Raw genomic sequence first — 14,220 nt, 5'->3', positions numbered from 1 at the left:
CTTTGAGAAACAGTTTTGAAGGAAACCGTACAGATACTTATACCGTAAACACATTCTCAGGCATTTCTTTAGATGACAGCAAAAGATAATTCATTTGTACAGAAGTAACAAACTAGTTATGCTAACGTTAGCTAGCTAGCTCGCCATAATATTGTTTACAGCGCCATGGCTGGGAATGCCTCTTGATTCAACTAACTTCCCACAATGATTTTAATCAGAACAGGACATCTATTCCATGTGACTACTGTTTCTGTTGTAGTCCTCAGGTCAAAAAGACTTAATGATCCCAGTTCTAGTAGCAGCAACATGTGACTAGGAGCAACATGTGACTAGGAGCAACATGTGACTACTGTTTCTGTTGTAGTCCTCAGGTCAAAAGACTTAATGATCCCAGTTCTAGTAGCAGCAACATGTGACTAGGAGCAACATGTGACTACTGTTTCTGTTGTAGTCCTCAGGTCAAAAAGACTTAATGAATCCCAGTTCTAGTAGCAGCAACATGTGACTAGGAGCAACATGTGACTACTGGTTCTGTTGTAGTCCTCAGGTCAAAAATACTTAATGATCCCAGTTCTAGTAGCAGCAACGTGACTACTGGTTCTGTTGTAGTCCTCGGGTCAAAAAGACTTAATGATCCCAGTTCTAGTAGCAGCAACATGTGACTACTGTTTCTGTTGTAGTCCTCAGGTCAAAAAGACTTAATGATCCCAGTTCTAGTAGCAGCAACATGTGACTAGGAGCAACATGTGACTACTGGTTCTGTTGTAGTCCTCAGGTCAAAAAGACTTAATGATCCCAGTTCTAGTAGCAGCAACATGTGACTACTGTTTCTGTTGTAGTCCTCAGGTCAAAAAGACTTAATGAATCCCAGTTCTAGTAGCAGCAACATGTGACTAGGAGCAACATGTGACTACTGGTTCTGTTGTAGTCCTCAGGTCAAAAAGACTTAATGATCCCAGTTCTAGTAGCAGCAACATGTGACTACTGGTTCTGTTGTAGTCCTCAGGTCAAAAAGACTTAATGAATCCCAGTTCTAGTAGCAGCAACATGTGACTACTGTTTCTGTTGTAGTCCTCAGGTCAAAAAGACTTAATGAATCCCAGTTCTAGTAGCAGCAACGTGACTACTGGTTCTGTTGTAGTCCTCAGGTCAAAAAGACTTAATGAATCCCAGTTCTAGTAGCAGCAACGTGACTACTGGTTCTGTTGTAGTCCTCAGGTCAAAAAGACTTAATGAATCCCAGTTCTAGTAGCAGCAACGTGACTACTGGTTCTGTTGTAGTCCTCAGGTCAAAAAGACTTAATGAATCCCAGTTCTAGTAGCAGCAACATGTGACTACTGTTTCTGTTGTAGTCCTCAGGTCAAAAAGATTTAATGATCCCAGTTCTAGTAGCAGCAACGTGACTACTGGTTCTGTTGTAGTCCTCAGGTCAAAAATACTTAATGAATCCCAGTTCTAGTAGCAGCAACGTGACTACTGGTTCTGTTGTAGTCCTCAGGTCAAAAATACTTAATGAATCCCAGTTCTAGTAGCAGCAACATGTGACTACTGTTTCTGTTGTAGTCCTCAGGTCAAAAATACTTAATGAATCCCAGTTCTAGTAGCAGCAACATGTGACTACTGTTTCTGTTGTAGTCCTCAGGTCAAAAAGACTTAATGATCCCAGTTCTAGTAGCAGCAATGTGACTACTGGTTCTGTTGTAGTCCTCAGGTCAAAAAGACTTAATGAATCCCAGTTCTAGTAGCAGCAACGTGACTACTGGTTCTGTTGTAGTCCTCAGGTCAAAAAGACTTAATGAATCCCAGTTCTAGTAGCAGCAACATGTGACTACTGGTTCTGTTGTAGTCCTCAGGTCAAAAGACTTAATGAATCCCAGTTCTAGTAGCAGCAACATGACTACTGGTTCTGTTGTAGTCCTCAGGTCAAAAAGACTTAATGAATCCCAGTTCTAGTAGCAGCAACGTGACTACTGGTTCTGTTGTAGTCCTCAGGTCAAAAGACTTAATGAATCCCAGTTCTAGTAGCAGCAACGTGACTACTGGTTCTGTTGTAGTCCTCAGGTCAAAAAGACTTAATGAATCCCAGTTCTAGTAGCAGCAACATGTGACTACTGTTTCTGTTGTAGTCCTCAGGTCAAAAAGATTTAATGATCCCAGTTCTAGTAGCAGCAACGTGACTACTGGTTCTGTTGTAGTCCTCAGGTCAAAAATACTTAATGAATCCCAGTTCTAGTAGCAGCAACATGTGACTACTGTTTCTGTTGTAGTCCTCAGGTCAAAAAGACTTAATGAATCCCAGTTCTAGTAGCAGCAACATGTGACTACTATTTCTGTTGTAGTCCTCAGGTCAAAAAGACTGAATGATCCCAGTTCTAGTAGCAGCAACTTGTGACTAGGTCATGATCAAGAACATGGATCAATTAAGCTTCAATATTATTGATAAGAAGGATTAGGCCTCCTGGGATCATGAATAGTTAGCTGTTACAGAGACCTTGGTGTTGTTTATGGTGAAAATGCCTTTAAAATATTTTTAATCCAGACTATTCTGGGTTTAATAGTAACTCAATGTTCTGCTCTCATTCATATATCCTTATGTACATATTCTTTATCCCTTTACACTTGTGTGTGTATAAGGGAGTAGTTTTGGAATTGTTAGCTAGATTACTCGTTGGTTATTGCTGCATTGTCGGAACTAGAAGCACAAGCATTTCGCTACACTCGCATTAACATCTGCTAACCAAGTGTATGTGACAAATACATTTTATTTGACTTTGATTTTTAATGAAAAATGTGTTAAGTCCAAATTGGAGCAAATTCTACCATGGCAATGAATCACGATTTAACTAATTCCGTTTCCTCTATTTAATTGTTTTAATCGTTGACTTCCTTTATTAAGAATACATGAATTGTTTATAAGCACTACATAGATGCTTCACAAATCAGGATGGATCACAAGGCAGGTTGAGTGCCTTTTCCAGCTGTCTTTACCATTTGAGAAGTAACCTGCACAGTGTCTTCACTGTCCCCTGTTGTATGACCTGCGACCTCTAACTTGTTGTGCCCCAAGGTGAACAAGGCCAACTTGGAGATGCTGAGGAAGCTGGTGCGGAGCGGTCCGGAGGTCCACCCTGGAGCCAACTTCATCCAGCAACGACACACGCAGATGAAGAGGTCAGGACAGTTCCATTGGACATGTTTAGTCCGTTTTAAAAGCATGAGCCGACCCACACCCGTAAAATGTTGAAGAAGCCACTACGTTCCAAAACGTTGGTGAGGTTTTACCCATTCAGTTATTAGAAGCATATATTTAATTTTATTTAACTAGGCAAGTCAGTTAAGAACAAATTCTTATTTTCAATGATGTCCTAGGAACAGTGGGTTAACTGGTCTAGGAACAGTGGGTTAACTGGTCTAGGAACAGTGGGGTTAACTGGTCTAGGAACAGTGGGGTTAACTGGTCTAGGAACAGTGGGTTAACTGGTCTAGGAACAGTGGGTTAACTGCCTGTTCAGGGGCAGGACGACAGATTTGAAACCTTGTCAGCTCGGGGGTTTGAACTTGTAACCTTCCGGTTACTAGTCAAATGCTCTAACCACTAGGCTACCTGCCGCCCCTACACTCTAACCACTAGGCTACCCTGCCGTCCCTACACTCTAACCACTAGGCTACCCTGCCGTCCCTACACTCTAACCACTAGGCTACCCTGCCGTCCCTACACTCTAACCACTAGGCTACCTGCCGTCCCTACACTCTAACCACTAGGCTACCCTGCCGTCCCTACACTCTAACCACTAGGCTACCCTGCCGTCCCTACACTCTAACCACTAGGCTACCTGCCGTCCCTACACTCTAACCACTAGGCTACCCTGCCGTCCCTACACTCTAACCACTAGGCTACTCTGCCGTCCCTACACTCTAACCACTAGGCTACCTGCCGTCCCTACACTCTAACCACTAGGCTACCCTGCCGCCCCTACACTCTAACCACTAGGCTACCTGCCGCCCCTACACTCTAACCACTAGGCTACCTGCCGCTCCTACACTCTAACCACTAGGCTACCTGCCGTCCCTACACTCTAACCACTAGGCTACCTGCCGCCCCTACACTCTAACCACTAGGCTACCTGCCGTCCCTACACTCTAACCACTAGGCTACCTGCCGTCCCTACACTCTAACCACTAGGCTACCTGCCGCCCCTACACTCTAACCACTAGGCTACCTGCCGCCCCTACACTCTAACCACTAGACAACCCCATATTTCTCTTTATACATTTTAGTCATTTTAAAGGGATACTTTTTGTCTTGAGGCCCTTTATCTACTTCCTCAGTCAGATGAACTCGTTGGTACTAGTTTAATGTCTATGTTTACTGGGACACCAGTTCATCTGACTCTGGGGAAGTAGATTAAAGGGCCTCATTATCCCGAAGTATACCCTTCTTAATAGATGCTCTTACCCAGTGTCAACTAAACTGAAACTGTGGTTACGGGCCTACCACTAAACTGAAACTGTGGTTACGGGCCTACCACTAAACTGAAACTGGTTACGGGCCTACCACTAAACTGAAACTGGTTACGGGCCTACCACTAAACTGAAACTGGTTACGGGCCTACCACTAAACTGAAACTGGTTACGGGCCTACCACTAAACTGAAACTGGTTACGGGCCTACCACTAAACTGAAACTGGTTACGGGCCTACCACTAAACTGAAACTGGTTACGGGCCTACCACTAAACTGAAACTGGTTACGGGCCTACCACTAAACTGAAACTGGTTACGGGCCTATAACTAAACTGAAACTGGTTACGGGCCTACCACTAAACTGAAACAGTGGTTACGGGCCTACCACTAAACTGAAACTGGTTACGGGCCTACCACTAAACTGAAACTGGTTACGGGCCTACCACTAAACTGAAACTGGTTACGGGCCTACCACTAAACTGAAACTGTGGTTACGGGCCGACCACTAAACTGAAACTGTGGTTACGGGCCTACCACTAAACTGAAACTGGTTACGGGCCTACCACTAAACTGAAACTGGTTACGGGCCTACCACTAAACTGAAACTGGTTACGGGCCTACCACTAAACTGAAACTGGTTACGGGCCTACCACTAAACTGAAACTGGTTACGGGCCTACCACTAAACTGAAACTGGTTACGGGCCTACCACTAAACTGAAACTGGTTACGGGCCTACCACTAAACTGAAACAGTGGTTACGGGCCTACCACTAAACTGAAACTGGTTACGGGCCTACCACTAAACTGAAACTGGTTACGGGCCTACCACTAAACTGAAACTGTGGTTACGGGCCGACCACTAAACTGAAACTGTGGTTACGGGCCGACCACTAAACTGAAACTGTGGTTACGGGCCGACCACTAAACTGAAACTGTGGTTACGGGCCGACCACTAAACTGAAACTGTGGTTACGGGCCGACCACTAAACTGAAACTGTGGTTACGGGCCGACCACTAAACTGAAACTGTGGTTACGGGCCGACCACTAAACTGAAACTGTGGTTACGGGCCTACCACTAAACTGAAACTGGTTACGGGCCTACCACTAAACTGAAACTGTGGTTACGTGCCTACCACTAAACTGAAACTGTGGTTACGTGCCTACCACTAAACTGAAACTGTGGTTACGGGCCTACCACTAAACTGAAACTGTGGTTACGGGCCTACCACTAAACTGAAACTGTGGTTACGGGCCTACCACTAAACTGAAACTGGTTACGGGCCTACCACTAAACTGAAACTGTGGTTACGGGCCTACCACTAAACTGAAACTGTGGTTACGGGCCGACCACTAAACTGAAACTGTGCTTATAGGCCTACCACTAAACTGAAACTGTGGTTACGGGCCGACCACTAAACTGAAACTTTGTATGAAACCACATGTTTAGGTGTATGTTCCAAGAGTATTCCCTGTGTGTGTGTCTGTCTGTCTTCAGGTTTCTGAAGTACGGGAACCGAGAGAAGATGGCCCAGGAGCTGAAGTTTGGAGACGTGGTGGAGAGACACATGATCGATGGAGACATCGTCCTCTTCAACCGACAGCCCTCTCTACACAAACTCAGCATCATGGCTCATATTGTGAGTGCTCTCTCTCTCTCTCTCCACATCACACACCCGTCCTTCACTTCGGCTCTGTCTGGAAACTGTTAGGTTAATCATCGTGCTGACTCCATGTCAACGTGTAGGCAGGAAGAGAACCTCACTGTTAGAAGTTGGAGATTTTGTGTGATGTATCTTGGGGATGTCTGTTTTAGAGCTGCCTTGTCGTGTAGCTGTGAGCTGCCTTGTCGCGTAGCTGTGAGCTGCCTTGTCGCGTAGTTGTTACTGTTTTAGAGCTGCCTTGTCGTGTAGCTGTGAGCTGCCTTGTCGCGTAGCTGTGAGCTGCCTTGTCGCGTAGTTGTTACTGTTTTAGAGCTGCCTTGTCGCGTAGCTGTGAGCTGCCTTGTCGCGTAGTTGTTACTGTTTTAGAGCTGCCTTGTCGTGTAGCTGTGAGCTGCCTTGTCGTGTAGCTGTGAGCTGCCTTGTCGTGTAGTTGTTACTGTTTTAGAGCTGCCTTGTCGTGTAGCTGTGAGCTGCCTTGTCGTGTAGCTGTGAGCTGCCTTGTCGTGTAGCTGTGAGCTGCCTTGTCGTGTAGCTGTGAGCTGCCTTGTCGTGTAGCTGTGAGCTGCCTTGTCGTGTAGCTGTGAGCTGCCTTGTCGTGTAGCTGTTACTGTTTTAGAGCTGCCTTGTCGTGTAGCTGTTACTGTTTTAGAGCTGCCTTGTCGTGTAGCTGTTACTGTTTTAGAGCTGCCTTGTCGTGTAGTTGTTACTGTTTTAGAGCTGCCTTGTCGTGTAGCTGTTACTGTTTTAGAGCTGCCTTGTCATGTAGCTGTTACTGTTTTAGAACTGCCTTGTCGTGTAGCTGTTACTGTTTTAGAGCTGCCTTGTCGTGTAGCTGTTACTGTTTTAGAGCTGCCTTGTTGTGTGGCTGTGAGCTGCCTTGTCGTGTAGCTGTTACTGTTTTAGAGCTGCCTTGTCGTGTAGCTGTTACTGTTTTAGAGCTGCCTTGTCGTGTAGCTGTTACTGTTTTAGAGCTGCCTTGTCGTGTAGCTGTTACTGTTTTAGAGCTGCCTTGTCATGTAGCTGTTACTGTTTTAGAACTGCCTTGTCGTGTAGCTGTTACTGTTTTAGAGCTGCCTTGTCGTGTAGCTGTTACTGTTTTAGAGCTGCCTTGTTGTGTAGCTGTGAGCTGCCTTGTCGTGTAGCTGTTACTGTTTTAGAGCTGCCTTGTCGTGTAGCTGTTACTGTTTTAGAGCTGCCTTGTCGTGTAGCTGTTACTGTTTTAGAGCTGCCTTGTCGTGTAGCTGTTACTGTTTTAGAGCTGCCTTGTCGTGTAGCTGTTACTGTTTTAGAGCTGCCTTGTCGTGTAGCTGCTACTGTTTTAGAGCTGCCTTGTCATGTAGCTGTTACTGTTTTAGAACTGCCTTGTCGTGTAGCTGTTACTGTTTTAGAGCTGCCTTGTCGTGTAGCTGTTACTGTTTTAGAGCTGCCTTGTTGTGTAGCTGTGAGCTGCCTTGTCGTGTAGCTGTTACTGTTTTAGAGCTGCCTTGTCGTGTAGCTGTTACTGTTTTAGAGCTGCCTTGTCGTGTAGCTGTTACTGTTTTAGAGCTGCCTTGTCGTGTAGCTGTTACTGTTTTAGAGCTGCCTTGTCATGTAGCTGTTACTGTTTTAGAACTGCCTTGTCGTGTAGCTGTTACTGTTTTAGAGCTGCCTTGTCGTGTAGCTGTTACTGTTTTAGAGCTGCCTTGTTGTGTAGCTGTGAGCTGCCTTGTCGTGTAGCTGTTACTGTTTTAGAGCTGCCTTGTCGTGTAGCTGTTACTGTTTTAGAGCTGCCTTGTCGTGTAGCTGTTACTGTTTTAGAGCTGCCTTGTCGTGTAGCTGTGAGCTGCCTTGTCGTGTAGTTGTTACTGTTTTAGAGCTGCCTTGTCGTGTAGCTGTTACTGTTTTAGAGCTGCCTTGTCGTGTAGCTGTTACTGTTTTAGAGCTGCCTTGTCGTGTAGCTGTTACTGTTTTAGAGCTGCCTTGTCGTGTAGCTGTTACTGTTTTAGAGCTGCCTTGTCGTGTAGCTGCTACTGTTTTAGAGCTGCCTTGTCATGTAGCTGTTACTGTTTTAGAACTGCCTTGTCGTGTAGCTGTTACTGTTTTAGAGCTGCCTTGTCGTGTAGCTGTTACTGTTTTAGAGCTGCCTTGTTGTGTAGCTGTGAGCTGCCTTGTCGTGTAGCTGTTACTGTTTTAGAGCTGCCTTGTCGTGTAGCTGTTACTGTTTTAGAGCTGCCTTGTCGTGTAGCTGTTACTGTTTTAGAGCTGCCTTGTCGTGTAGCTGTTACTGTTTTAGAGCTGCCTTGTCATGTAGCTGTTACTGTTTTAGAACTGCCTTGTCGTGTAGCTGTTACTGTTTTAGAGCTGCCTTGTCGTGTAGCTGTTACTGTTTTAGAGCTGCCTTGTTGTGTAGCTGTGAGCTGCCTTGTCGTGTAGCTGTTACTGTTTTAGAGCTGCCTTGTCGTGTAGCTGTTACTGTTTTAGAGCTGCCTTGTCGTGTAGCTGTTACTGTTTTAGAGCTGCCTTGTCGTGTAGCTGTGAGCTGCCTTGTCGTGTAGTTGTTACTGTTTTAGAGCTGCCTTGTCGTGTAGCTGTGAGCTGCCTTGTCGTGTAGCTGTGAGCTGCCTTGTCGTGTAGCTGTGAGCTGCCTTGTCGTGTAGCTGTGAGCTGCCTTGTCGTGTAGCTGTGAGCTGCCTTGTCGTGTAGCTGTTACTGTTTTAGAGCTGCCTTGTCGTGTAGCTGTTACTGTTTTAGAGCTGCCTTGTCGTGTAGCTGTTACTGTTTTAGAGCTGCCTTGTCGTGTAGTTGTTACTGTTTTAGAGCTGCCTTGTCGTGTAGCTGTTACTGTTTTAGAGCTGCCTTGTCATGTAGCTGTTACTGTTTTAGAACTGCCTTGTCGTGTAGCTGTTACTGTTTTAGAGCTGCCTTGTCGTGTAGCTGTTACTGTTTTAGAGCTGCCTTGTTGTGTAGCTGTGAGCTGCCTTGTCGTGTAGCTGTTACTGTTTTAGAGCTGCCTTGTCGTGTAGCTGTTACTGTTTTAGAGCTGCCTTGTCGTGTAGCTGTTACTGTTTTAGAGCTGCCTTGTCGTGTAGCTGTTACTGTTTTAGAGCTGCCTTGTCATGTAGCTGTTACTGTTTTAGAACTGCCTTGTCGTGTAGCTGTTACTGTTTTAGAGCTGCCTTGTCGTGTAGCTGTTACTGTTTTAGAGCTGCCTTGTTGTGTAGCTGTGAGCTGCCTTGTCGTGTAGCTGTTACTGTTTTAGAGCTGCCTTGTCGTGCTGTTACTGTTTTAGAGCTGCCTTGTCGTGTAGCTGTTACTGTTTTAGAGCTGCCTTGTCGTGTAGCTGTTACTGTTTTAGAGCTGCCTTGTCGTGTAGCTGTTACTGTTTTAGAGCTGCCTTGTCGTGTAGCTGCTACTGTTTTAGAGCTGCCTTGTCATGTAGCTGTTACTGTTTTAGAACTGCCTTGTCGTGTAGCTGTTACTGTTTTAGAGCTGCCTTGTCGTGTAGCTGTTACTGTTTTAGAGCTGCCTTGTTTTGTAGCTGTGAGCTGCCTTGTCGTGTAGCTGTTACTGTTTTAGAGCTGCCTTGTCGTGTAGCTGTTACTGTTTTAGAGCTGCCTTGTCGTGTAGCTGTTACTGTTTTAGAGCTGCCTTGTCGTGTAGCTGTTACTGTTTTAGAGCTGCCTTGTCATGTAGCTGTTACTGTTTTAGAACTGCCTTGTCGTGTAGCTGTTACTGTTTTAGAGCTGCCTTGTCGTGTAGCTGTTACTGTTTTAGAGCTGCCTTGTTGTGTAGCTGTGAGCTGCCTTGTCGTGTAGCTGTTACTGTTTTAGAGCTGCCTTGTCGTGTAGCTGTTACTGTTTTAGAGCTGCCTTGTCGTGTAGCTGTTACTGTTTTAGAGCTGCCTTGTCGTGTAGCTGTTACTGTTTTAGAGCTGCCTTGTCGTGTAGCTGTTACTGTTTTAGAGCTGCCTTGTCGTGTAGCTGTTACTGTTTTAGAGCTGCCTTGTCGTGTAGCTGCTACTGTTTTAGAGCTGCCTTGTCGTGTAGCTGTTACTGTTTTAGAGCTGCCTTGTTGTGTAGCTGTTACTGTTTTAGAGCTGCCTTGTCATGTAGCTGCTACTGTTTTAGAGCTGCCTTGTCGTGTAGCTGTGAGCTGCCTTGTCGTGTAGCTGTTACTGTTTTGGATGTATCAGGCAGATATCATTATTGTATTCATCTTTGTCTGTCCTAAAGGCCAAAGTGAAGCCTCACAGAACGTTCCGGTTTAACGAGTGTGTGTGCACACCGTACAACGCTGACTTTGACGGGGATGAGATGAACCTTCACCTTCCCCAGACAGAGGAGGCCAAGGCTGAAGCCCTGGTGCTGATGGGGGTTAGTGTCACCTGCCCTGCTTCGCCTTTAGACTCCTGCAGCAGCACACCTCACACACCGACACACCACACACCGACACACCACACACCTCACACACCGACACACCTCACACACCGACACCTCACACACCGACACCTCACACACCGACACCTCACACACCGACACACCACACACCGACACACCACACACCTCACACACCGACACACCTCACACACCGACACCTCACACACCGACACCTCACACACCGACACCTCACACACCGACACACCTCACACACCGACACACCTCACACACCGACACCTCACACACCGACACCTCACACACCGACACCTCACACACCACACACCACACACCACACACCGACACACCTCACACACCACACACCTCACACACCGACACACCTCACACACCCACACACCTCACACACCGACACACCACACACACCGACACCTCACACACCGACACACCTCACACACCGACACACCTCACACACCGACACCTCACACACCGACACCTCACACACCGACACCTCACACACCGACACCTCACACACCGACACCTCACACACCGACACACCTCACACCTCAAACACCGACACACCACACACCTCACACACCGACACACCACACACCTCACACACCGACACACCACACACCTCACACACCGACACACCACACACCTCACACACCGACACACCACACACCTCACACACCGACACACCACACACACCACACACCGACACACCACACACCGACACACCGACACACCTCACACACCGACACACCACACATCTCACACCCCGACACACCTCACACACCGACACACCACACCTCACACACCGACACACCGACACACCACACACCACACACCTCACACACCGACACACCTCACACACCACACACCTGACACACCACACACCTCACACACCGACACACCACACACCTCACACACCGACACACCACACACCTCACACACCGACACACCACACACCTCACACACCGACACACCACACACCTCACACACCGACACACCACACACCTCACACACCGACACACCACACACCTCACACACCGACACACCACACACCTCACACACCGACACACCACACACCGACACACCACACACCTCACACACCGACACAACACACACCTCACACACCGACACACCACACACCTCACACACCCCTACACACCACACACCCCTACACACCTCACACCCCTACACACCTCACACCCCTACACACCTCACACCCCTACACACCACACACCCCTACACACCTCACACCCCTACACACCTCACACCCCTACACACCTCACACCCCTACACACCTCACAACCCCACACACCCCTACACACCTCACAACCCCACACACCCCTACACACCACACACCCCTACACACCTCACACCCCTACACACCTCACACCCCTACACACCTGACACTCCTACACACCTCACACCCCTACACACCACACACCCCTACACACCTCACACCCCTACACACCTCACACCCCTACACACCTCACAACCCCACACACCCCTACACACCTCACAACCCCACACACCCCTACACACCTCACACCCCTACACACCTCACACCCCTACACACCTGACACTCCTACACACCTCACACCCCTACACACCACACACCCCTACACACCTGACACTCCTACACACCTCACACCGACACACCTCACAACCCCACACACCCCTACACACCCCTCACACCCCTACACACCTCACACCCCGACACACCTCACACCCCGACACACCTCACACCCCGACACACCTCACACCCCGACACACCTCACACCCCGACACACCTCACACCCCTACACACCTGACACCCCTACACACCTCACACACCTACACACCTCACACCCCTACACACCCCGACACACCTCACACCCCGACACACCTCACACCCCGACACACCTCACACCCCCACACACCCCTACACACCTCACACCCCGACACACCTCACACCCCTACACACCCACACACCTCACACCCCGACACACCTCACACCCCTACACACCTCACACCCCTACACACCCCGACACACCTCACACCCCGACACACCTCACACCCCGACACACCTCACACCCCGACACACCTCACACCCCGACACACCTCACACCCCCACACACCTCACACCCCGACACACCTCACACCCCGACACACCTCACACCCCGACACACCTCACACCCCTACACACCTCACACCCCTACACACCCCTACACACCTCACACCCCTACACACCCCGACACACCTCACACCCCTACACACCTCACACCCCGACACACCTCACACTCCTACACACCCCCTGTCACTCAGTCTTTGAAATCCCAGGTTTTTAAACTAAAACCTGTACAGCCGAGGTTCTACTCTCACACTGACCTATACTCGTGTCTCTTTCCCTCCAGACCAAAGCCAACCTGGTGACCCCCAGGAACGGAGAGCCTCTGATTGCTGCTATTCAAGACTTTCTGACAGGTCAGCCGTTGTGTTACAGCAATGAGCCAATCATTGTTTGTCGCAGCAGGGCCTGACAGCCAATCAAATGAGCCTTTTTGACATCTGTATTAGTGAGTGTCTCAAACTGCTCGTTGTCAGGTGGAGAAAAGAACAAGGTTTTGACCTGGTGATCATGTGATCAACATGATGGAAGATGTCTCCCTGACGCGCTCCGATCTGTTTGCATTGCATTTGATAGATGTGTCACAGCTCATCTTGTCATAACGATGTCATCTTCGTTATACAGCTGCTTGGCTTGTTTTCATCCAGATTGGGACACTTACCTCTTGTTAAGTCAACACCTTGATGGGGCTCTTCATACTGACCTTATTATCCACTATGGTTTAACATTTTGAAACTGAATTCAGGAAGATGAGCTAATGTCAAATATATATATATATATATTTTTTTTTAAACATTTTATGAAAAAGTACAGTCCCAGAGCTTTGAAATGGTCTGTTATGAAACATGAGAAAGTTATGCTTCTCTGACGTTAGATAGACGTGTTACCTCAATATGGAGATGGGGTAGGATTAAAATGCCCTTTGAATGAGTTTCACACTTTCTAGAGAACACTTGTTTCTTTCCGTCCATTCAGCATCGGGTAGCCTAGTGGTTAGAGCGTTGGACTAGTAACCGGAAGGTTGCAAGTTCAAATCCCCGAGCTGACAAGGTACAAATCTGTCGTTCTGCCCCTGAACAGGCAGTTAACCCACTGTTCCTAGACCGTCATTGAAAATAAGAATTTGTTCTTAACTGACTTGCCTAGTTTAAAAAAATATATATAATTTGAATCGTTCACGCCCTCTTAGCCCCACCCATTTATTTAAGCATTGTTCACGCCCTCTTAAGCCTTAGCCCCACCCATTTATTTAAGCATCGTTCACGCCCTCTTAAGCCTTAGCCCCACCCATTTATTTAAGCATCGTTCACGCCCTCTTAAGCCTTTCCCGCCCATTTATTTCCATCCAGAAGCCTGGGCCTCTATTTATGGCGGTTCAGCATGACGTCTTAAGCCTTAGTCCCACCCATTTATTTCAGCATCGTTCACGCCCTCTTAGCCCCACCCATTTATTTAAGCATCGTTCACGCCCTCTTAAGCCTTAGCCCCACCCATTTATTTAAGCATCGTTCACGCCCTCTTAAGCCTTAGCCCCACCCATTTATTTAAGAATTCACGTGTAAATTCTCGAGTCAGCATGGCATTGTCCTCCAGAAAGTGGGCTCTC

The 14,220-nt window shown here is 47.7% G+C and overlaps 1 protein-coding gene across 1 annotated transcript in view; it reads left to right on the top strand.

Annotated features, from left to right (window-relative positions):
• The window catches only part of polr3a (polymerase (RNA) III (DNA directed) polypeptide A), an 84,291-nt gene that overhangs the window by 15,955 nt on the left and 54,116 nt on the right, over positions 1-14,220 (top strand). Inside the window, 4 exon segments of the mRNA XM_052512650.1 lie at positions 3,069-3,172; positions 5,960-6,101; positions 10,337-10,477; positions 12,901-12,970. Coding sequence (XP_052368610.1) covers positions 3,069-3,172; positions 5,960-6,101; positions 10,337-10,477; positions 12,901-12,970 — 457 coding nt within the window.

The sequence above is a fragment of the Oncorhynchus keta genome, unplaced genomic scaffold (genome assembly GCF_023373465.1).
Source record: "Oncorhynchus keta strain PuntledgeMale-10-30-2019 unplaced genomic scaffold, Oket_V2 Un_contig_889_pilon_pilon, whole genome shotgun sequence".
Classification (NCBI taxonomy): Eukaryota; Metazoa; Chordata; class Actinopteri; order Salmoniformes; family Salmonidae; genus Oncorhynchus; species Oncorhynchus keta.
This window is presented reverse-complemented; position numbering and strand designations above follow the sequence as displayed.